Here is a 25,463-nt window from a genome sequence, read left to right on the forward strand (position 1 = left end):
GCTGGTTCAACATGAGAGCTCCGGAATTAACAGAAGAGCTCAAAAACGACCTGAAGGCACTTAAGATGCGCTCCGCTATGGACCCAAAGCGCTTCTACAAGAAGAATGACAGAGAAGGACCTCCCAAGTACTTTCAGGTTGGTTGGGAAGTCTTATCAGCAACAGACTTTCCTCTCAAGCAACTTTACAAAAAGCCATTGTTCCTTAGACAGAAAACAAAAAGTGAAAACAAAAAATGAGAATGGTTATCAAAATCCTGACGTTGCAATCAACCATAGGCATACATTTTAAAGAAAGCAGACAATGGCATATTGGTCTATTCTTTAGTAAAGTTTTGCTCTTTTTGTTCCAGGTTGGTACAGTGGTTGACAACCCAGTAGACTTTTATAGTTCAAGAATCCCTAAGAAACAAAGGAAAAGGACCATGGTGGAGGAGCTGCTTGCAGATGCAGAGTTTAGAAGGTAAGAAAGCTGTGGCTGATTAGTTTTATATAAAGTAAACTGTGATGAATGATTTGTATTCATGACAATTGGATTTTATTATAGATTGTTCTCCACTATTGTTTTAAATTAATTGTCATGTACTAAAATACATATTTTCTTCTTTTCAGCTATAACAAAAAGAAATATCAAGAGATCATGGCAGAAAAAGCAGCACAGGCCGCTGGCAAGATGAACAAAAAGCACAAGTTTCATAAAAAGAAAATTAATTTATAATTTCATAAGATTAATCAGTTTTTTTGTCCTCTTTCCTGAACAAGAATTGTATAGCCTTTGTAAATATAAGGCAACTATATTTTTATTTTCAGTGGATTATTGAACAACCGTTTTTAGTGTTATAATCATATGCATTGCATGTAAAAAAGAAACACATGCAGATTGTACAGAGACAATGATTTTAGAGATTGTCTGACTGATTACACCTCTGTGGATTCATAATTAATCAAGTCCAAAGAAAGCGTACTGTAGTAAATACTGTAAATAACATCTTGTCAAACTCTCACCACCCGTACAGTTTTCCTGATTTGATTGAATAGATCTATTAAGATCACTGTGCCCAGGTGTTTTGTCCACTGTGTCCTGTCTGTAATGCGTTCCTGTAAAGGTTCTTGTAGATTTTGCTCAAGCTGTCCTCAAACACAGCTCTGTGGGGCTTTCCTGTGTACGCACCCGCTCTGTTAGTCCAGAATGTTCCGTTGTCTGAATGAACGGATGATTCTCCAGGAATAAGCCTGCAGTATGGACAGGACACAACATTTAATGTCAAATTAAAACTTACTGTATGTTCCACTGCAAGCTTACGTTTTCAAGGCCAAGTAGAAATTGCTAAAAAAATAAATTATATACATTAATATATATATATATACACATAAGACATACAGTCTTGAGTATACACAGTCTGATTAACAGTTATATAGTTAAAATAACTTTATACACAATTTACATTTATATATTCTAACTCCCAATAATATTTTTGAATTAAATTGAATTTATTCAGAATCAGATGTTTAATTATTTATTCAGATTAACTTCTATATGTGTTCATGATTTTCATATATGATTTTCATATTTTACATATAATTTGCATCTACATTATCTATATATTCAGACTTATTCATTTATCATTATTATACAGTCTATTTGTAGTTTGTCTTTCGTAAACTCAAGGCACTATATATTGCAACGTTCGTGTAAATATTCAGATTATAAGCACATATTCACAATGTACAGTTATATATTCAGGCTTAAAACTATATAATCAGATTTATGTCTATATTAATGAAATATACGATTTGCATCTATATATTCAGAATTTCCACTGGATATTTGGATTTACAGCAGGGCTGTCCTAAACTCTGTTAGTCCCTAGACGAGATTTTCGATTTCTTGCGGTTAATATGCACTCTTCAAAAAAAGCACTTGCAAGTTTAAGCACAAGTCTTGGGGGACACATGGTTAAGGACGATTAGCTGTTCTTCCTGTCTACCTGTAGCGTTGTCTTCGGTATATACAAAAATGAAAGACATTGCCGTTTATTTCTCTGGCCACACCTGCAGTCCTCATGCCTCCCTGCAGGACTGTGACATGTTAACAGGTGAGCAGGGACTCTATCTTCTGCTGGTATTCCATTGTTTTTATATATATATATATATATATATATATATATATATATATATATATATATATATATATATATAACCAAAGAAATATTAAAATTTTCATTTAAACTAGAAATCCTAAACTGTTTGAGATAAGGTGATGTTCACCTGTCCTGTGGTAGCCGGTTGTCAATCACAGAGTCATGGTGGGTAGAAACATGTAAACTCTGTCTGACCCCCTCCTCCTCCTCACTCTCTTCATCCTGACAACACACACACTTTAGTCATGAAAACATTCAAATCATTATCACTAAATAATACAATAAAGCAAACTGTAATTATAATACGGTGAAATTAGCACAAAGATATGCAGCGCTGCCGAATATACCAAACTAATTTTTTTTTTTTTTCAAAAATCTGCTAATGCAATAAGAGTGAAACTCTCATAAAAGCAAATCCTTTGAACTGCTTGATTAAAACTCTTAAAAATAAATCCCAGTCCTTCTCTCTTTTTAACTCTGGAGTGGATTACACAGTTCTCTTCTTGAGCTGGGCTTCAGCCACGCAGCGCTTGGCACCCAACTGTGCCACTGTGGCATCTCTTCTCTCTCTTCTATCTGTAAAAGATGAGCCTGTAACGACAGCCGTCAGCCTGCAGACCTTCCTCCCAGTGAACATGCACTCCTTTCTTCCTCTAAGGGGGGATTTGGGGAAGCTTTAGAGTAATTAGAACTCTCTCGCTTTTCTTCCAGCGGAACACAGCGTGGGCGGTGATGCGTTTAAGCAGCCCACGACTCGAGTGAACAGAAAGAATGAGCACGTAAGGTGATTACCTCGTTCACTTCCTGGAAGACAGTGGCGGCACATCCTGACACAATGGATGTGAAGAACACCGAGCGCTTGACAGAATCAATGGAGGACGTTTGAAACACTGACATGTGCCGTAATGAATGTTTTGAAGATTGCTTTTGCATGGGTTAACGTGTGCACTGAATGACAGCATTACATGCAGTTGCGATCTCAGGCGAGACGTACGAAAGAAAGCTTGCAGCGGGGTGCGTGGATGTTCAGGATTCTCTGCACTCGTTTGTGGATCTCCTCCGACTGTGAGGGACTGGAGGAACTCTGGAAACTGCAATGAATGGAAAACAACAGGACTGAAAATACAAATCAACTGGACCAATGTCTTTAACTAAATATGAAAAATAGTCTTGGAATTCCACAAGAAAATCTACTACAAAGGACTGAATAGAGGCGACAACTATAATAAATTTGTACAAACTAATATTTATAGTATTATTATAATTTTTACTATTACATTTGTCATTTTATATATATATATACACACATACATATATACACACACACATATATATACACATATATACACCTATATATTAAATATAAATTTACAATTTTATAATTGTAAAATAATTTCAATTTATAGATACATATAATTTTTTATATATTCATTCTTGTATATATGTAAGAATAAAAAGTCTAAAATTAATAAAAATTAAGTTGGAAATAAAAGAAACCAAATACTGAAATAAATAGCAACAATACCAGCTCAAACCACTAGTCTGTGCTATAGCCATTACATTGGAGCTCTGTCATCTTGGGAAATAGGACTTGTAAATTTCAGACCAGTTAAATCATGAAGTTAAATCACAAATGCACATACAGAGACATTTATCTCCAGCCCTGTAGCAAATGCTGATATTTTCTTTTTTATGCATCTAAATATGCCACAAGAGAGAAGCTCAGATGAGGAATTACACAAACATTTGAGCGGTGTCCTTGGATTTACAATATTAAAACCTGTGTGTGAATAAACTAGCAATATATTATTAACGCACTTCTTAAAAAGATAGAAGGAGATAATTAATTGCAATCTTTATTAAAAGGAATATAGAGGTAAAAAGACTAGCAGATCTGTATGAAAGGTCATGCATCACTGTGGTTCGAACGATGGCCATCTTTAGAATTACCATACAACAAGGCCAGAGAAAGGGCCAGACTGAACTTTTAGAAACTGTCGTTTCTTTCACTCAAACCCCCCCCCCAACCCACCCAACAACAGCTCAAAAAGACGTGCCTGATCTCTCATTGTGCGAATCTGCGGAGCGGGTCTTAATCTCCGGGCCGGTGACTCCGGTCATGTTTTCAATTGACAGAATAGTATCACACATTTCCCACTATTTACTCTCAAGACTTAGATTGTCTATTGATTTGAAATGTTTGCTCATGCCCCTGCGGAAAAGGCGCTGGCGGTTGAGAGACTAGCAAACAAACAAACAAACATTTGCCGGTTTCGCAGCCGATGTTCAGATCAATGACAAGGGCCTCTCGGAATTTATTAAACTGTGCGTCGGGTCAAACGCATTAGATCTCACTGAAACCCAATCAATAGCATTTCCCCTTGTTTTCTCAGCAGCTCCAACCCCCTTCTCATAAGTAATGAACAAACATGACCAAACATCAGGTTCTGTCATTTGAAGGTGAGGCAGTAAATTCATCTCGTCTGTTGCGTGTGATCACAATATAGATTTGTGGAATGGACGCTCAGTTTACTGGGCTTTGTTTTTATGAGCCGCACATTTAGTCAATACCACATCATTGGAACTTCATAGGAAAGGGACGAAGGGGCAGCACTTTTAGTTTCGCTCACTGCACGTTTGAGAAAAATGCATATCATATAGGATGGATTTTAAGGAAAGCACAAGCATGACATTTATTAAACCTATGGAAGTAAGTATAATGCTTCTGTGTGTTGATCCTTCTGAAAAAACAAATCAATCCAATGACAAAATCGAACAGTATGACAGTGCGTGTTAAATCGCTTTGCAGTAAATGCAGTATCGGATGTTAAACATACCGTTCTTTCAGGGAAGAGCGCGTCAGGACTGGACTCTGATCTCTGAAGGTGATGGACACAGGGGTGGAGTGATCTTTGGGGGAACTCCTGGCTGCCTGCATGGATGCCTCCCCAAGAGATATAGTGGAGAAAACAGTGTCAGAATAGGCAAGGATTCCTGTACAGCTCGAAATATTTCAAACCAAGCTCTTTGTAACTTACATGTGAGGGCTTTGATCTCAAACTTCCACGGAGAGAGCGATCTGGAGAAGTTTAGTGGGAAAATATGGTAAAATGCATCTTCCACAATACCGTATTTTTCGGACTATAAGTTGCACCTGAGTATAAGTCGCATCAGTCCAAAAATACGTCACGATGAGGAAAAAAACATAAGTCACACTGGACTATAAGTCGCATTTATTTAGAACCAAGAGACAACATTACCGTCTCCAGCCGCGAGAGGGGGCTTCAGTGTAGACTACAGGAGCACGTAGCAGCTCTCGTGGCTGTAGACGGTAATGTTTTCTCTTGGTTCATTTCTCTTGGTTCATGTCAAATTAATTTTGATAAATAAGTCACACCTGACTATAAGTAGCAGGACCAGCCAAACTATGAAAAAAAGTGTGACTTATAGTCCGGAAAATACTGTACACAGAAAAACACATATAATACTTAATGATCAGTAATTGATTGAAATACTCAAAACAAACCATTTTAAAAGAATAGCTCACCCACAAATGAAAATAATTTGTCACTCCAACCTGAGTTTTTTTCTTCTAGAGAACACAAGCTACAATACTGTTCAAAAGTTTTTTTTTTGTTATTGTAGTTTTAAGACTGCATTTATTGAACTATTATTGCACTTTTAAATTGTTTTCTAATGTAGTATATTTTACAATTTAATTTATTCCTGTGAGAGAGAAGCTGAATTTTCAGCAGCCATTCATAGTCATCAGTGTCACATGATCCTTCAGAAATCATGCCAATATGCTAATTTGGTGCTCAAGACACATTTATTGTTATTAATGTTGCAAAACAATTGTGCTGCTTAATATTTTTGTGGAAACTGAACGTTTTTGTTTTTTTTCAGGATTCTTTGGGACATAGAAAGTAAAAAAAAAAAAAATTGAAATACAAACCTTTCATAAAATTGTTTTTTTACTGTTACTTTTGATCAATTTAATGTGTCCTAGCTGAGTATTAATAAAAAGTATTCTGAACAGTAGTGTCTTTTTTCGAGATCTGTTTTTGTTCATACCATTCAAGTCATTCTGATCCAAAACAACACTGGACCCCTTTTTTATTGTTTTATTTTTTTTAAGTATCTTAATTTATAAAAGAAAGTCATACAGGTTTGGAGAAACATGAGGATGAATAAATGCACAAATAGACATGTAAAAACACAATACCATAGTGACCTGTGAAGTCTGTGGTGTAGCTCCTTGACTGCGGACGTAGGGGGCTTCTTTTAGGAGAAGACTGAGATGTTAGACACATGGAGGTTTCCATCAGAGACGTGTTTGGGCTTCGGGGGACCTGCAAACAGAAGATTCAATCAGCTACGGTGCCCATTAAAAGATAAATACTCGCTCATCTTTGATTTAGCAGGTGAAGCGAAGTGCATCAACACTCCATTGACACACAGAGCATCGATTATTCAAATGAATTTGACTTTCATTTCAGAGTTAATCACTTTTCTAGGAAGGTGAAAGTGAGGAGAGAAACTTCAGAGGGAAGTTCCTCAGACTCAGGTGCCTGTGTATACTCTCAGACTTCAATTAGTCCATTCGAACTTCATTTAAATAGTAAAGTGACCAAGCAAGCTAATGAAACGAGCTATTTAGTTTTCATGCAAAACAAGTGTGCCGACTTTAAACACACATAAACTGAAAGGGCTAATCTGCTGAAATAAGAGGAAAGAATTTGCTAATCACAGCCTGACTCTTAATTACTTAGGTTAATTGTAGCCTGGGGATTTTCTTTGAAAAGGCTAGCCACTTTTTAAAAGGCCTGTGACAGAAAATGCCATGATGATATCAGACACAAATCCAAAAGCTGCCTTTTATACCATGACAGCTTTGATATTTGCACCCCAGGATGTACTTACTGTTGTTTTAGAAAACACGAAAAAGAAACAAAAGGGGGAATTTATGCTTTTACTTCAGTCTTGAAAACGAGTAAAGATTTTGACACGGCTGTCTGTCTCCTGTAATCAATGCCCTCAGAAAAAAAATACCGCAGTTCACACGTCAAACTTAAATAAGTGCATACATGTTAATAACATGATCATTAACCAAAGATGAAAAATGCACAATAAACTCTGTTTGTATTGTTTAATAAGTCAATCTGACCCACCACAAATGGAGCCTGAGGGACCGTCTCTTTTTTAAATGTGTAGGGCCCAAGTTTGAGGTGGCTGAGTCGTTGTCTGGCCTCCTCAGACAGCTGACACATCTTACGGTGGGTGTAGGGTGCAGGAGCGCGGCTTTGAGACGCCACCGTTGGCTTCTTGTATCCACTGGATGGCGCTGTGTCTGGCTTCTTCTTCTTCTTTGAGTTTGCAGGGGAAGTTCTTACACGACAGGGTTTAGTTGAGGTACGAGCACATGACTGGATAGGGACATCAGAGGTATGTTTGACATCATGCAGGGCTGCGCAGACTGATCGGCGAGAGTAGCCGCTTGCAGTCGGGGGCGGAACTGAAAGCGGAGACGTCAAGTCGGACACTTTCTGCTCCTGGTAGTGACGCTCTTGTGGTGTTTGCATACTCTATCACAGATGAAATGAATAACATACATTATTTGTCAAAAACACAGACGTTTCAGAAACGTTTTATAAGCAACAGAAACACTTTTTATGTACTGCTTTAAGTGGTCATCGGATGCCCATTTTCCACAAGTTGATATGATTCTTTAGGGTCTTAATGAAAAGTCTGTAACATAGTTTGGTTAAAACTTCTCAATGGTAGTGTAAAAAAAACAATACCCTTTTTTACCCTGTCAAAAACATCTTGTTTTAGAGCAGGCCATTTAGTAGCAGTTTCCTAAAAATGTTAATGAGCTCTGTTGACCCCGCCCCTCTCTCCCGAGCTGCTCTCTGAGGGACTGTTTACTTTAGCTGCATTCATCATGATATTTGCTAATTAGCACATTATTAGGAAAGTTGATTTGCAAAGATTAATTAGAACACTTTTCCTATAGGTGAAGCTGGATCCCAAATGATTCGCGTGAACATTTGAACACATTTAGGAAGATCGGGGGCACATTCCCTTCAAAATCAAACGTAATCCACTGTGTCTTCAGTGGTTCAGATTTCGGGAGTAAATGATGACTGCTATGTTCATTATTACATCAAACAACAGAACACCTCAATCGCTTAGGAGTCATTCTTGTGTACATCTGCTCCGGCGGTGAAACAATGGCAGACTGATGACAGCTCACTCAGGGTGGGTCTAAAGTAAGACACCAGTCCAGTCTGTGCTGAAATGCTACTGTCAATCAAACAATCGTGGGAGGGGCCTGTTTTTGTGCATCACATCGGAGATTGGCTTGATTTGAGAAAGGGCTAAAGATTTTAGTAGATTAGGGTGGATTTTTATCATTATATCATTATAGAGAAGCATCCAATAACCCCTTTAATACAGCACTATCTGTTCAAGAATAAAGTTCAACATAAACATACAATATATAAATACCAATAAAGTGTGGGTCTATCAGTGTTTTTTTTTTTACGCCACTCAATATAAGATTGCGACTATAGTAAAATAGCTTTTACGGTTCTAAAAACAGATTTGTGAGCAGTATTGGAAAGGAAGATGTTAGAAACACACGTCATTGTTGTCATGTGGTAAATTTGTCCAATCGTTTAACAGCTGTCATCATCAGCACTCCTGCAGTCGCTCTGAAAAAGCTGTGTCGAGTTAGCCGGCTGTTCTCGAAAGGCTATTGTGGTACTTTGATGCCACATGTGAAAGTGACATGGCATCAGCGCCGGTTCAAGTCAGACAAAATTTCTAACCAACATGCACTGCTTCAAGTCAGCCGTCCATCTGTCTGCGCAGCATCGGATAAAATCAAACACACCAAAAGACTTCATTGAATTATTCACTGAATAGAATTCATAGTTGTAGTGTAATCATTAACTGAAATTTAAACTATCACAAAAATGTTTGTGGTAATGAAATAAAATTAAATATAAATTTTCATGAAATGTGTAAAAAAAAAAAAAAGTACAATGACTAAAATGGAAATAAAAAGCTAAATAGAAATATAAAAAATGAGAACTAATAAAGATGACAAACACCTAAAACGAAAATGTAAACGAAAATGAAATAAAAAAATGAAAATAATTGCTATTTAAAGTTATTAATAAAAAAAAATTATATATATATATATATATATATATATATATATATATATATATAAGGTGCTCTATATTTTTATTAGCATATAGCAACACAGTTGCTAAGGTGGCTATTCATGTCAGTAGCACAGTTAAACATTAGTGTTTAATACTTAGGGTTAGGGGTTTGTTTGAATACTTTACTATAAGCAATAACAACAGCGTGAAATGACACTCTTCACCTTTGAAACAAAAATGGAAAAGAAGATCCCAGAGGAAGAGAGTATAAGGTCACGCTTTATTATAGTGATATTGCAAACTTCTTTCTGTTCGTACCGGGCTAATCCACTCTTTTCCTTGTTATGTACACATGTAACCTGATGTAAACCTTTCCTCAGTGTTCCAATCTCACCTTTGCAGGCAAATGACTTCAATAACTCTAATCTCAGCTAACATAATTCTGAGCCCCAATAACAACTGTTCCTGCAGGCGCTGCCTGGGTAAATACGTTTTTAAAAATGTTAATTGCATTTGTTGGCCGGTCTCAACCTAATATGATAATGGCATTACATGGATGTAAAAAAAAACAACGATAATTTAAATGCTAATTGGAACATCCTGCCATATTAAGTCATTTTTAAAAAGCAGAAAAAGAAAAAAGTAAATCCTGATAGCGATTGCCGTTTGAAGAGTCAAGATTTAATGAAATTAAACTAAGTGGCTTTTTCTCCTTTTATTCTTCTCTCCCTCTCTCTTCTTCCTTTTTCTTTGGACGGAGGGACAAAGAGGCCGTTTTAAAGCAGGAGTCGTGCTTGTCTGATGTGATTAGTGGCTCGGCTGGTGTTGGTAATGGGAGATAAAGCCGGATGTCCTTGAAACAACAAAGCCAGCACCACAAGTAGCTTATTAAACAAGAAACAAGCGCCGTTCAAATGCATGCAAATCGCACCGAGAAAGCCCGCTTTACAGAATGCCGTGTCAAGTCCAAACTAGAGACATCCACAAAGGGAGGAAAAGCACATGAAACATGACCGACGAGACAGTCAACAGCAGAAGCCGTCTAACGAGGGTCTGAGAAACTTGACATGAAGGATGCAGACTCAATCAGCGATTTGAAACGCAACGAGAGGTCTGCGAGCAAGTAATGGAGGAAACAAATTGGACCGGTCAAGTCCAACTGATCAGCGTCGATCCAAGTAGAAAAGAGCCAATTCTCTGTAATTACCTGCATGGTAAAAAGAGCATCCTGAAAGGGGGCGTGAGGCCACTAGAAGGACAGCAGAAAGTGGCACAGATGGCAACAGACAGTTTGATTGACAGGGAGACCCATCGTACTCCCACATACATCTAAAAAAAGCCTTCGTATGGTCCTTTTCCGTTAAACCTTAGTGTTGCTATTCATATAGCATCACAAATAATTGCTCTGTTCCAAAACATAACGAGCAGAAGCATCATACAGAAGCCATCGTTCCAGAAGCCAGACGCCTTCAAAGGCAGCTGCCTATGTAGGCAGCGCGGTAGCTTTTGGAACGGAGCACATACCAGCTGCAATATAATGGCAATAACAAAAGCCCCGAGACTCACAGACATGGCAGGCTGACCATGTTTCACATCACACTCCTCAATAATAGACGTCGTTGAAAACTCCACTTTGGGAGAGATTCCCTGAGGGAACAAGACAGGAGAGATAGTGAGCAGAAAAAAAACATCACAAAACTTTTCGAATGATGAAAAGACAGAGGGCAAATGCAGATAATAACACTCTTGGCAGATCAATTTACCAAAACAATCTACGTCTTCAAGCAAATAGCAGGAAAATGGGACCGGCTTTTAAGATGCATCAGAGATATGACAAAAACGCTGAGAGGAAGACACACGCACGGGGAAGGTGATGGATCTCTTCATCAGAATCTCTCTCTCTGGGCCGGGGCTTCTGGGAGTCAAACGAGGGCCTGGATACAGAAACTCCCGGGTGTCATCTTCAAACGTGGCCAGGATCTCACCCTCTGCACAGTCAAATAAAAAATACATGATGGAATGGTGAATTCTGTACGTTTTTCTTGACAGCTGTTTCTTTGTGTTTTAAAGCAATAAAGTAACAGGAAAGAATGAGAGTCAGATTGTGTGTGTAAAAAAAAAAAAAAAAAAAAAAAAAAATAATCTCAGCCCAAAAGACCTCCATTGAAAGCCACATAATTTATGCATACTGTAATGAGAGTGCTCGGTCCAATAATGTATGTATTCCCCTGCTGATGTTGGTTAATTTTTTAAATTGTACTGGCAGGTCTGAGAATTCGCTCGTTGCGTCAACAGCAAAAGCTGGAGCCTTCAATCAAAGCTTAGCTCAAATCTAATGTTTTTTTTTCGGTTTACAGCGCTATGTTAGAGAACTCAATCTACAGCCTCAAAAATCTGTCAGTGTTACAGCTGGAATGGATGTGAGATCTTACCTGGAGGAACGAGCTGAATGAGCTCTAAAGATGTTGTATCATCTGCAGCAGAGGAAAAAAACATGATGGAAAAGTATATAAGTTTATTGATCTAAAGTTTATGAAAGAACACAGGACAAATTGAAGTCAGCCCAAAGTATTCTTACTTTCCAGATGCTCAGCTACAGCACCCGGATCAACTGCTCCCACAAAGGTCTGCCGAAGAGAATGGGAGAAGAAACAAAATAAAAGAAATCAGATAGTAAGATAGCATGTGTCACAGGTCGAAATGACTCAAAGACATTTTAATAAAGTCTTACCTTCACAAACACCATTTTTTCATGCAGCAGCAGAGGGAAAACTGGAGGAACACACTTGGACTTCTGATACTGGCCCATTATCCGAACACTCACATAAATGTCTTCTTGGGATGATAGCACCACCCCTGGACAAGTTATCTATAGGAGGAAAAACATTAACATGAGATCATCTTACACCATATTTTTTATCATTTTATTTTACATGATCTTTCATGTACAATGCTGCTCCTTTGAGCTTTCTATTCTTCAATGAATCCTGGAAAAAGTATCACTGCCACTGAAGTGCCACTCTCAAGGATCTTATGACACTAAATGTAGTGGATGTAGAAATTTTTTGTTTTGCCCTCACATTTTAAAATACATTAAAATAGAAAACAGTTTTGTTTGTTTAGTTCACAGTATTACTGTCTTTAGTCTATTTGTATTTAAATGAATGCAGATTTGAAAAATCTCTCAACATGAAAACAAAATCTTACCAAGCGAACTTTTTACAAAAACGATTTTTACAAAAAAACAACATATTACTTAATTAACATGTCTTGCTTATCTCCGAATGTAAAGCAACTACTTCCCCTTCCTAGTCACACTTTAATGTGAATGTCTAAAGAGTGATCACTTTGATTACAGTATTAAAATAACCACAATTTCCTGCAGATCAGAAGATAATTTCTCCTATATCCATGATGCACTATACTGTATGAAAAACAAAAGCTCCGACTGAACCAAAAACTACTAACGTAAGTTAGATGCTAACAGCCTGGCTGAAAATGAAGTAGATTGCATGTGCATCGCTTTTAATAAACACATCGGAGGCTGGAATGAATGCAGGGCAGTTTATTATCATGTTTCTGCTCGTTGCAGCTTTGATTGATTGCCGATGAACATCCGTGGTACACTGTTAGCCACTTGTTGCTAACAGTATGCTAACACGGAAACGTCTTTCATAACACACGCAAACAGGAAGATTTGTGTTGTCGTTGAGTGAAAAAGGCAGAATGGGACGCGGGCTGATATACTTACAGATTGGATATCCACCTCGACAGTGCATTTTAGCGCTTTTTGTCGCATTTGTGAAGCTGAAGGCTGCTTGGGCGGCGTTAATCCGCCCATGTTTTAAAAATTTGTTGCTATGACAACAGCCCAAGTTCCCATTCCTTGAAACCGCGAGGAAATGACGACAAACGTAAAACCTTTAAATAAATGTAGTAATAACAATTGTTTTTTTTGTTAAGGCGGAAAGTAGAAGTTTAGCTAAAGGCTAGAGTTCTCTCTAAAATAGTATAAAAAAAGAAAAAAAAATTCAAAAAATAAAATAAAATCTAAAATAAATCTAAAAAAAGAATATAACATATGAAAGCTACAGTACAACTGCTGTAGTTTTAATAAAAGTATTGTTTTTTTTTCTCATAAAACCAGATTATTTAGTTTGACTCTACAACAGAATACTGTAGCTGCTATAATTAGAGTGACTAATTATTAACCACAAATACATTTCTGTAATATTTATAATACTAATAGTTATCATCATAAGACTGTAAATTAATCATTTAAATTAATAATTAAAATACTGTATTTTATTGCTGCATTTGCATTTTATTGCTGTTATTGTGCTGACTGCTGTAATACTATTACTTTTGCTATACTGCTGTAAATTAACAACTGAATGTATTACTTCATAAAACAAATAACAAAAATTTAAAGAACGGACATAACAGGATATTTCTATATTGGACAAACAATTGTTGGATGCTGAAAAGCCAACCCAACCCAACTCTGTCAAAAGTGAATCTTGTAAAGATTTGGTAAGAAAATGCACAGTTAGGAGCATTTGGTCCTAAAAACAGCTTTTTTAAGTCAAGAGGGGCCAGGAGTGATTTGACACACGAGGACACATTCAGACACGGGAATCTGAAAAGTAATTACTATTTTTAAACACGTAGGGTGAAGGGAAGTAGAAATGTCTAAAAGTGGGGTGACATTAGTTCACTAAGTCTCAGTTTTAAGCAGCTTATAATGATGTTCAATAAGAATCTGCCCTCGAAGTGAACCATACCACTTTTAGTGCTGAGAGACAGACCTCACAGAGAATCACAGAGGCCAGTTAACTTGTGCAAAAGAATGGACCATGTCGATGTTTAAGAAGGGAAATGCAAACAGTTCACAGGAGCCTAAGGGCAATTAGGATGTGTTTGTGGCAGTGAGGTGAGCCAAGCTTAAGGGACTAATGGTTCGAGGATCTGGTTAAAATGACAGCGCAGTGGGGAGGTGAGGCTCTCCATAAGCACAAGGGCTTTTAGGTATGACAGCACCATTACCTGTGTGTGTGTGTGTTTGTCGAGATTCTGTAGATGGATGTGTTTTCTCATTCACATTAGCTCTCGCCATCTTCTCTTCAACCATCTAAAATGCAAGTCATTTGTTTTTGCCTTTTCTGACTGATTGCCTCAGTTATTCCGAATGACTTGGCCTGAAAAATACACACTGCTTTTCACACTTCTTGACTGATAGCTTGAGCCATTCAGTATTTCAGCCCCCTCACACTGTGTTCTGCGTGTGGACAGATCAGACATTGTTTGGAGACGCTGTGTTACAGGCTTAACAGACTCCGTATTAGAGTACTTTGGTGAACAGCAGAGCAAACAATGTGTTGATGCTTATTGCCCTGAGACTATGATGAGGGGATTAAAATGCATTGTTTTTTTTAACAGCATTTCAAAACGATTTCAATATAAGCACTTAATAAGATACTGGAAAGCCATTTTTTATCAAACACTTTATTCGAAGCAAATTTATGAACACAAGGCATGCATATATTAAAACATTACAGGTCAATTGCTTTTTATTTAAGCAATTTTCAAACATCGAGGTTTGAATAAATAACTCAAGATGACTATCTAGACAATTAAAGAATTCATAAAAGTAATCACTTTATCAGAATGAGCACCGCTGAGCGAAATACAATTTCTGTACTGATAACAGGCAACTCCAAATGCAAGGCAAAGAAAGTAGTTGGTATTCAACAAAGCTCTGTAAAAGCAATAAATGTAGCCGGTGGGATAATTTGCAGTTGATGTTTTCTCTGTGCAATATCTCACAAGTGAGAATTAATACCGAAGACTTATTCACAGTCGTTGAGTCCTATCAGCACATACAAACTTAGACAACAAATATCTGGTGGATTGCGGTGGGCTGATATGAAAACCTAATTTGCAAGTGGACCATAGTTCACAACGTCTCACTCGAGGATGTGGAACCGTACAGTATTCCCTGTGTTTTTAGTAATCCCTGACTCCATGGGGTTTTCTGTCTCCTTTAACCTTTCCATTTCCAGCTTTGTTTCCTTGATGACTGGTGGATGAGCCATCGAGAGAGCTGAAAGACATAAAGGATGTTTCTTAGAGGAGTTTTGTAAGAATCAAAAGTTCAGGGTTAGATAAGCCACCCCTTGTTTAGTGACAATTATACAGAAAATAAAGCATGTGACAGTACTTGTAAGAGTAGAGATTAGAGAGTAAATTATATATATATATATATATATATATATATATATACAATTTCCATATTATATGATTATTAAGAGTGGGGTTTTCTAAATGTGTGAATTGATGAAAACGCAAATTAAAATATATCATTTTAAAATAAAACACAAAAAATATAAAATATTTTCGTTGTTTACTGCATGACATGTGACCATGAGCTGAGCATGTGAATTTTGTGTGAAATGATCAAAATATTAAATTCTACACTAAAAAATTAAGGTCAAAAATTTGGGAGGAAGGAAAACAAATTTCGAGAAGCTTTACATTAGATGCTGTCAAAAGAGACCATCTGAAAGCTAAACAAAAATCTGAAGGCTATCTATTGTGTGAAGCACTTACATTATGAAGTATTGGGTGTAATTTAAAGAAAAGCTTCATTAATTCTTTGTCTGTGTACTTCTCCAACTCATATTCGTCCAACATTGTTGTTTTGGCTTTTGTTTTGTAAAAGGCATCTGACTTTCTTGTTTTGTAAACACTGTGTTTGTACTTCCGCCTACATCACACGTCACCTTTCCAACATGGTTAAGTAAAGTTTGAAGTCGCGGATGCGCATCATGCAGCTAGTGCAAAACGAGCATTTTTTTATTAAAAAGTACTGTATTTTTCGTACTATAAGTCGAACCGGAGTATAAATCGCATCAGTCCAAAAATACATCATCATGAGGAAAAAAACATAAATAAGTCGCACTGATTTAGAACCAAGAGAAAACATTACCGTCTACAGACACGAGAGGGCGCTCTATGCTGCTCAGTGTAGACTACAGGAGCAGCATCTCTGGCAGTATAGAGCACACTCTCGCGGCTATAGACGGTAATGTTTTCTCTTGGTTCATTTCTCTCGGTTCATGTTAAATTAATTTTGATAAATAAGTCGCACCTGACTATAAGTCGCAGGACCAGCCAAACTATGAAAAAAAAGTGCAACTTATAGTCTGGAAAATACAGTATATAGATTGTCTTTTTTTCTTTTTGCTAAATAAAACACTTATTCATTGGCTGAGATAGCGTAGAGCACTTTGAACCTGCATTGAATTCAATTAAATTGCATCGAAACTGCAATTTGAACCTTCAACCATTTGGGTCTCACTGAATTCCACTATATAGAGAAAAATCCTGCAATGTTTTATTCAAAAATTTTAATTTCTTTTTGACTGAATAAAGAAAGGCATGATGATATGGGGGCAAGTAAATCATCTTGGATGACATGGGGGTGATTAAATTATCATGATATTTTTATTCTGGAAATGAACTAATCCTTTAACAAAATAAGCTAAATACAGTTTTGCTGATTTCCACCTTAAGTTTCAAGTTGTTAGCAATTATATATTCTCAATTAAGTAATAAAAAAAAAAGTACAAAGTGGCTATTCTCATGCAGGACTGTAGTATAAAGTATGTATTATTATTCATAAGGATATGGAAAACAAACCCAAGATCAGTGCCATTGCTGTGAGATAATGGAATATGTGATTGCATTATTCACCTGTTAATGTGTCCTGTGAGTTTGCTTTCGTCTATCAGGTTGTTCAGTTTGTAGTAATCCAGGAATGTCCGGGCAACGTTTCTGCCCAGTCTTATGTCTATGTGAGGAAATTAAGGAACCTTTGAGATCACATAACACAGATTATTACTGTACAGCGACTGCACATCTCAGCTGTGGAACCCCACATAGATTTTTTTGTTGGCGGGAAAAAACGCAAAATAAAGTGACCTTCATATGCATATATATTGGTCTATTGAATGCTTTACTGTCATTGGTAAAAACTTGCCAGCATTGAAAAGTCGAATACCTTGAGCCCACTCCAGCAGTCTGTCTCTGTATTCCTAAAGAGACAGTCGACAACAAAGCAATATTGGAACGCCTCCTAGGCCCCAGCACAGTTAGAGCGTCGGATCCCTCAGAACCTTTAAATCTCTGTTCTGACGTGCCACTTTTAATTGAAAAATAAATAAATAAGAGCCCGATTTTCTCCCATCTCATACCAACGCGACCATTTGCAGTAAATAACTGGCCAATACCCAGCAGAGCAATACGGAGAGTAAATAAGCAGGACAGGCAAGCCAGCGCTCAACTCCTCGTGAGGATAAATCAAACGCCTCTCAGTCAAGTCAGCCAAAAGAAAATAAATGCATCTCATTCCTGCAGTTACTTACAGCCGGAGCTTTATTTAAATTCATGCATCTACTCCACACCCCCCCCCCCCACACAAGCCTTTCTTCCACCGTGCCCACGTTACAGAGCACATCAATTACCAAAAGCACTGCATCAAAGAGCTGTGAGGGCACTTCCAATGCAGCTGAAAGAGTGGGAGCCGTTTAACTCCAGCAACCACAAGCCAGGCAAACCTTAAACGGAAATCATTTTCTTTTAACCTAAAGGAATAGTTCATCCGCAAATGAAAATTCTGTCATCATTTACTCACTCTCGTGTTGTTCCAAACCTGACTTTCTTTCTTCCGCAGAATACAAAAGGAGACATTTCAAAGAATGTACTGGACATTTTTTCCATGCAACTACAAATAGTGGTGCATTCAGGCATTCAGGCTTAAAAAAAAGATGTCAGAGAAGTAGTTCCTATGATGAAAAACAATAATATGATCATAAACGAACAGACCGAACCAAATATCTGCCCCAGCTTCATTTGGTGATACGACCAAAAAAGCTCCATGAAATTATATTTAATATCTCCTTTTGTGTCCCACAGAAGAAAGTCAGTCATACATGTTTGGTACAACATTAGAATTTTTATTTTATTTTTGTATTGGTGACCCGTGTCTTTAAACTGTACATTTTTATACAAGATTTCAAAGAAAAGCTTGATCGTGGGATATAGATCATACAGTGTGTCATGGACTGTGATGGATGTCTGTGTTGCAGGACACTGGCTCAGAATAGATGTTCCATCATGATCTGATAAGGAAGGTTTTCTCCAGCTGTGTGTTGTGGTTAACGGGCTGCTCTTATGGGGCCGGACACTGTTGATGAATGAACACAGAGGTGTTATTTTTCACCTTTGGCTGTCAGCCCTTTACCGATGTTCTGAGATGACATGTCTGACTGTCAGGGCTGTTGGAGTGAAACAAGAGCCCTGGAAGAAAAACAAGGTGCAAAGCGATTCAGTCATTTTTTATTTTTATTTTTATTTTTCCAATTTCTTCCAACAGTCAAAAATCTCCCTGGTCACATAAATCCCAAGGCCACGGCTGGAAATCCTATTATCCAAAGCTTTTAACTCATAAACAATCCCTCCTTGATGGGAATGCACCAGCCAAAGGACTTTCTGTCATGTCTCGTGCATTTAAATGACACACACATATTCACAGACTACATGACAATTCAATCCATTTTCTACTCTGCTTGTGCACTACTGGGTTATTCATAACCACATCAATCACCAACTACATCATGACCATTTGTCAGTGAAATAAACAGGCGCTCGACGTGACCTTGATTAGCAGAGAGGTCAAAGCGTCTGTGTCTAAACCTCAGATCCAGCCGTTTGCTCATCACCCCCCTGCTCTCTGTGGCCTTGACAGCCACTGCAGTGTACAGAGCCTTTCTGGGTTTCATCCCTCACCCAGCGGGCTGATGGGAACTCTCTCCATGACTCCAGCCCCTGTCTTCACACCCCATCTGGCCAGGGTTACAAACACTGCAGCCCTCCAAAAACAATGGCTATTTTTGGATGCCGGGCAGGGAAGATGGCAGGGTTCACTTTGAAAGGATGACACAGAAGACATGGCATGACATAGCATTTCTGTTATGTTTCTAATGTGCACCGCATTGATTAAGGAATAGCGTAAATGACCTCAATAGTTTTTTTATTATTATTTATTATTTTAATAATAAATGAAAATAAATATGATATTATGAAAAAAACTGAATTTTATTACAATAATAATAATAATAATAATAATATCTGAAAATAAATATGATAATATTGTAGGAAATTAAACAGAAAAATTTATGACTGAAATGTATAATAATAATAATAATAATAATAATAATAATAATAATAATAAATCGTTAAGATAACATTGTGCAAAAGTAAATATTGTTTGATTAATAATAATAATAATAATAATAATAATAATAATAATAATGCAAAATGAAGTTGTTTTAAATAAGAATACAAAATAAAATAACTATTATTTAATCCAAAATAATATTGCTATGTAAAATTTAATAAAATACAAAAAAGTAATTAAAACAGTATTTAAAAAAAAAAAGTTTGTTTTAGAATAATAAAATAAATAATCCCAAATAAAATTGCTATGTAAAATTAAACGTTAATAAAAATAATTATAAAGTTATGCAAAATAAAAGGTTGTATGTTTTAAAACAATACAAAATAATACTACATTAAATAATCTAAATAATAACAGTGAGAAAGTGTTAAAATAATAATAGTAAAAGTAGCTTTTATAGCTACTAGCAATTCATTTTCGATTTGCAACCCACTAGTGGAGAACCAATGTCCTTTTGTGTTATCAAGTCTCTCTGAAGCAACAAAATATTATAACAAATTGTCCTCAAATCTCTCGCATCCATGACATCTTTGCTTTGACCTCCTGAAAAGTTTCATGCTTCCCCTCAATAAAGAGAAACTCTTCCAGCCAGTGAGTATGTGAGTACGTGGAGCTCTGACAGAAATAGCCCGGGACCCTGCCGTTTGCAGATGGTCTCTCCACTTGTGATGACACATTATACCCATTTATAACAGGAAATATGCGATGGAAGGTCTGATGAGGAAGAGGAGAAGGCTTCATCAGCATCACAGCTGTGAGCGGGACTCTCCTGTGCTCTGATTGGCTGTTGGCAACGGCCCAGCAGCAACCAGAATGCCTAGAACAACCTGGAAGCGGGGGAAAAGCGAGGTACTGCCAGAATTGTGGATGAGGCCTGCTGAGGGCTGGAATTTTCCAAAACATCCACCGTTCCACCTGGACGGTAGACGAGAGCTCTTGCATAATAATGTGACATGAAGGTTAGGCGTCCCGTGTGGTGAAGTGGTCACAATCATATAACAGAAGCCAGATTGCAAACATCATGAGACAGAATTGCGCTTCACATTTAATCACTCAGATGTGAAGGGAATCCGAATAAATGAGGGGAATTTTGTTTAACAGTTTAACATTATGAAAATAACCCTATACACCAGATGTTCTCAGTCATTTTTATATTTAAAAAATGGGTCTGTGACTATTTGTCTGGAAAAATTCTCACAAAAACTAAAACATTTGACTATTTAGTCTACTATGTCATTATTATTCATGTCAGGGTTTTCAACAAGTTAAAAGTAAATCAAATTTTTTTTTTAAAACACACACATGTAAATGACACATGTTCGGTATAAAGCTGAAAGAGAACATCTCCCAGCTCTGTAACATCCAATATGGATCATATTTGGTCTTATTGCAATCAAGAGTGCTGGATTCTGCACAAATGTGTGCAAGCTGACAGTACCAGCTGTTTTAGGGCACCCCAGTCTGTGATTCTTCTGCATATTCACACTTTGCAGCAGCTGCTTTGTGTGTGTTTTAGCCTACTTTTCACATACTATTTTAGGGGAAGCTGCATATTTTATATCTACCAATAAAAAAACCCCAATAAATCTCCCTATAAATTTGATAACCTCAGCCATATCTTTTAAATTAAATTATTTTTGCCATCTACCCGATTAAATATAAAACAGTTTTATTTGTTTCTTTTTAAAAATATACTACATGCATGAATGGAAATACAACAGTTCAAAAAGCTCTAAAGTCTAAAATCTCAGCATGGCTCTTCACACTGTGTTGCAGAAATCTGGCGGTTTCAGTTAACATATTAATATGCCCAGATTTTTCCCAGCTATGTCGTAATAAGAATCATTTCCACAATGTTTCATACTGTGCAACATATTGGGCAATTTTTAAGTGTGTTTTTTCATGTAAAGTTGCTGAAAATACAGCAAATTCTCTACGACTAAACAGAAATTCCAACAGAAACGTATGTATACACTGAACTAAACACCACCGCATGACACATTATCAAGCAGTCAAGTTTTCAAATGCGCTTTCTAAAAAGTCACCAAAAACTGTTTACAGACTGAGCTAAAGAGCTTTCTTCAGTTTCCCGTGGGCTTAAATGGTTTAAGCAGTCCGTGTCATTGATGCGTGTGAGGTTTTTAATGTCATCGGCATACGCTCGAGTGTTTGGATCGATTGCCGTCTTTGTTTCGACTCAAGGACAGGTCTCCAAGGGGCTGATGAGATGAGACAGAGATGGACGTTTCCATGGCCTGACAAATAATTTGTTTACCGGACTGTGTATCCGCACGCAAACGCTCCCGCGCAGACAAATGGACAATGATGGCCCAATGACAAGAAACAAGGCACCCTGGTCTGGAGCCGGCCGTGTGTTAACAAGAAGACAAATTAGGAACGAGAGTGGCATCAATACAGTGGAGTGACAGGCCTGTCACCAAGCTGTCACAAAGTGCCAATTAACAATGCTAATTAAAACAGTAAACAAGAGCACATAAAGCACGCAGCTATTGTCTCCCTGTTGCTCGAACCCTCAGTAAGGACCTTTCGTCCGGCCTCTGTAGGGCGAAACCCAAGTTAACAGCCGTAGAGGACAAACTCAGGCTTTGGAATTGCATTTGGCAGGAATCCGAGCAGGAAATTTTAATAATGCTTCCTAAGTGCCTCAACATTTATCTATGTATTTAATCAAATACTTCAACGTGTCACGCACACACACACACACACATATGCATCCAGACAGTCTGCAACGTACATGATATAACTTGGCAGACTGCTCGTTGCCATTTTCCCATCAGAGACAGCCCTGCTGTAGTGTTAATAGGAAGGAGATGACCATGAGCAGTGGTGCTAAAGAGCTGAGATAAGCACTCTGCTATGAAGTATTGGCTTTAAGAGCAATGCAGAGGTACAGTGGCTGGATTGGCCACAGGCTGGATTCGAATCAAATCCATTTCATGCCATAAAGCTCTCAAAGACCAGAACACTGCCGTATCTGATGACCCCTCAAGACAATCTACTCCACAGATAGAGAGCGAGAGAGAACCATATCCACTCCGTTCTGACCATTAGAAGTTTCTTAACTCACATTGGAAAACACTGAATGCATCTAAACCATCAGTCAAAGAGTATAAAATAAAACAACGATCTGATCGAGAACCGTAAACTGATAAATCAGCCAAGAGTGACATTTCTGTCATCAAATTGACCATATATTACCTTAAAAAGTGTTTCAACTCTTTTTGTCCAAATAATGAACATCAATGGCATCAAAAAGCATTGGACTGACTTTCATTGAACAGACATTTGTCAATATTTATGTTCCACAGAAGAAAGAAAGTCATTGAAAATTTGGAACAACACGAGTGTGTACACGATGACAGAATTGCATTCTCGGGTGAACTGTTCCTTTAAGTGTTCGCAATAGCAAGTAATTAAAATCTTAATTTATCACTGCTGCAGACAGGCTACACATAAAAATTAGGAACAGCTAATGAGGCATTAAGAGTGTTGCAGTGAGAAAGACACTCTGAAACCGTAGCTTGTGAAGCTATTTATAATTTCATTTAAATACAGCCAAGCTAGCTTTTAAAAAAGTATTTAACTCATGCTACAAGATAACAAAAAGAAGCTAATTACATTGAAGCTAAGGGGCACTATCTTTTAAATTATATCATTATCAGATTAAAAGATAATTAAAGCTGATTTATGAATGAATTCGAGTGACAGCATCAAATTTAAAATAAATAAATAAATAAATACCCTTGTCGTGCCAAACCTTTCTGGCTTTTTCTTCTTCTTTATGGAACACGAAATGATCAATTAACTGGTGGCTTTTTTCTATAAAACTACAATAAACACAAACTAAGCTTTGAAGCTTTGAACAGACAATGAAGCATCAAAATAACATAAAAATGCCATGGGTATGCTTTTTGACTATTTTAGACCTTATTGATGCTATCCTCAACCTGTACCTCTTATTTATTAACCTTAATATAGTTAACAAGAACTTTATGAAATGTATAATACTTACACAGCATCTATTAATTGTATTCAATGGTCATTTTAACATTTATTAATACATTTAGTTTACAAAAATGTAATTAACTAAGATTAAAGGGGACAAAGTTTCAAAAATTAAGTTGTGGTTTGTCACAAGTTTTGGAAAGTTTTTTTCGAGTATGGCTCTGTGTGACATTAGATGGCGTGAAATTTCCTTATATGGGTCTTAAGGGCACTTCTGTCGGAAGAGCGCGCTCCCGAATAGCAGAGCACTGAGAGCACAGACATTCACTGATCAGAGCGAGAGTGTCGCGGAATGTCACAAAAGACGTGTGTTTTTGGTTGACAGGGCAAGACAACCCTGCACAGATTACCAATAAAAAACAAGGCCCAGTTTGACGCCGGATTTGCACATCGTTTATTTCTTAAGGATAATGCAGTCCCAATGAAAAAGGGTCACGATCGTGTGTTGGAACCGCATGCGGTGAGTAAAACTGCTTCAAATATCTCTGTGTTGTTAACTTAGCTATCGGCGCGTAAGCACATCAAGTAAACAACATGCGATGTTGGCATCAAACTGCACTTTCCTCATGTAACGTTACAGCTTAAAAAAAAAAAAAAAGACGACATAAAGTGGAACTTAGTTATTTTCCAAAACCGCTAAGCAAATATATACAGTTTCAGTACATACCACATAGAGACGTCGTTGCTGATGCTGCTCTTGTTAAATTTCAGCCTCTGGATCTGATTCTGGATCATAAATATACGCTGAATCTGACTGTTAGCCATGGTTTGTTTTGGATGTTTTTTCCTCACGGTGTCACAGCTTCCAGACGCTCTCAACGCAAAAGCCTACTCGTGCTCGTGATTCTTTAGCTCCGCCCACACGTCACGCCTCCAGCGGCTCGTGTTTTTCCGGGAAAAATCGGTACAGACTATCTTTCTCTTATGAATATAATAAAATAATTTAATAATAATTGGAGTTATGAAGGATGCAGTGATACTCTATAGGTACTCAAGATTAACAGGATATTGAGTGAAAACGAGCATTTTACCCCCCCCCCCCCCTTTAATAAAGATTAATAGGCATTATTTAAATGAAAAGATTGCTTATTGTTAGTTCATGTTTGCTAATGCATTAACTAATGTTAACAAATGAGACCCTATTGTAAAGTGTTACAGATTGTTGTTCCAGGACCAACAAAGGACATTGATCCAGGAAAATGTCTGTCTTGGCTAAATCACATTAAGCCTTCTGCAAAGCATGCATATGATTTCCACAGTGTTGCGGAGGCCTGTGTATCCCCACAATGTGTATTACAGGTTACTGCTAACTCAATTTTCTGGAGGATTTAAAGACCTCTCATCCTTTTTAGTTTGATTGAAAGCGCTACATTTCAAATATACAGTATGAATATGGTCTTGCATTGTCATGTTTGAAATGCTATTTGGTATTCAAAAAAGGCCCTTCTTATGTTCTTTACTACACCTCTGCCAATCAGGCCGTTGTTCAGGCTGATCTCATGTCAGCCATTGGCAGTTAACTTGAGGATCAACAGAATTGTCTTTGGAAAAGGCTGTGACTGATGTTAAAGGCAGCTGGATCCATTGAGCCGTCTGATCCGACATTGTGCTTGTGCTGGATTGCTTTATATGTACGGCTCATTCTCAAGACAGCCGTGCAACATTTAAGCTCGCTGGATCCAAACCGAAACGTCTGACATTGAAAGGCGGTGCTTGATTGAGTGGGACTTTTATAGCTTAGCCCAGGGATAACAGCTCTCACAGTAGCCGTCTGTAGCCTAAAGGACAAAAGAAAATGGCACGGTCGCCATAACACTGTGCG

At 37.4% G+C, this 25,463-nt stretch overlaps 3 protein-coding genes across 12 annotated transcripts in view; 2 read left to right on the forward strand and 1 right to left on the reverse strand.

Annotated features, from left to right (window-relative positions):
- The window catches only part of LOC127963955 (microtubule-associated protein RP/EB family member 1-like), an 82,543-nt gene that overhangs the window by 10,074 nt on the left and 47,006 nt on the right, over nucleotides 1-25,463 (forward strand). The window lies entirely within an intron of this gene.
- LOC127963958 (deoxynucleotidyltransferase terminal-interacting protein 2-like) lies at nucleotides 7-1,003 on the forward strand. The gene is made up of 3 exons (XM_052564069.1): nucleotides 7-137; nucleotides 353-462; nucleotides 612-1,003. Exons 1-3 carry the CDS (start codon nucleotides 12-14, stop codon nucleotides 715-717), a joined length of 342 nt encoding a protein of 113 aa, XP_052420029.1. The 5' UTR covers nucleotides 7-11; the 3' UTR covers nucleotides 718-1,003.
- spata6 (spermatogenesis associated 6) lies at nucleotides 784-13,212 on the reverse strand. 5 transcript variants are annotated; one of them, XM_052564050.1, is made up of 13 exons: nucleotides 13,067-13,212; nucleotides 12,047-12,184; nucleotides 11,894-11,942; nucleotides 11,748-11,789; nucleotides 11,179-11,303; nucleotides 10,882-10,962; nucleotides 7,312-7,725; nucleotides 6,366-6,492; nucleotides 5,179-5,219; nucleotides 4,978-5,084; nucleotides 3,135-3,231; nucleotides 2,268-2,362; nucleotides 784-1,232 (listed from the first exon to the last, which is right to left on the reverse strand). In XM_052564050.1, exons 1-13 carry the CDS (start codon nucleotides 13,154-13,156, stop codon nucleotides 1,049-1,051), a joined length of 1,590 nt encoding a protein of 529 aa, XP_052420010.1. In that variant the 5' UTR covers nucleotides 13,157-13,212; the 3' UTR covers nucleotides 784-1,048. The 5 variants fall into 5 exon arrangements, 4 of the variants coding, with proteins under 4 accessions (XP_052420010.1, XP_052420013.1, XP_052420011.1 ...); XM_052564053.1 differs by having other exon boundaries at nucleotides 4,978-5,072; nucleotides 6,375-6,492; nucleotides 13,067-13,171; XM_052564051.1 differs by having other exon boundaries at nucleotides 6,375-6,492; nucleotides 13,067-13,171.

The sequence above is a fragment of the Carassius gibelio genome, chromosome B8, assembly GCF_023724105.1.
Source record: "Carassius gibelio isolate Cgi1373 ecotype wild population from Czech Republic chromosome B8, carGib1.2-hapl.c, whole genome shotgun sequence".
Taxonomy (NCBI): domain Eukaryota; kingdom Metazoa; phylum Chordata; class Actinopteri; order Cypriniformes; family Cyprinidae; genus Carassius; species Carassius gibelio.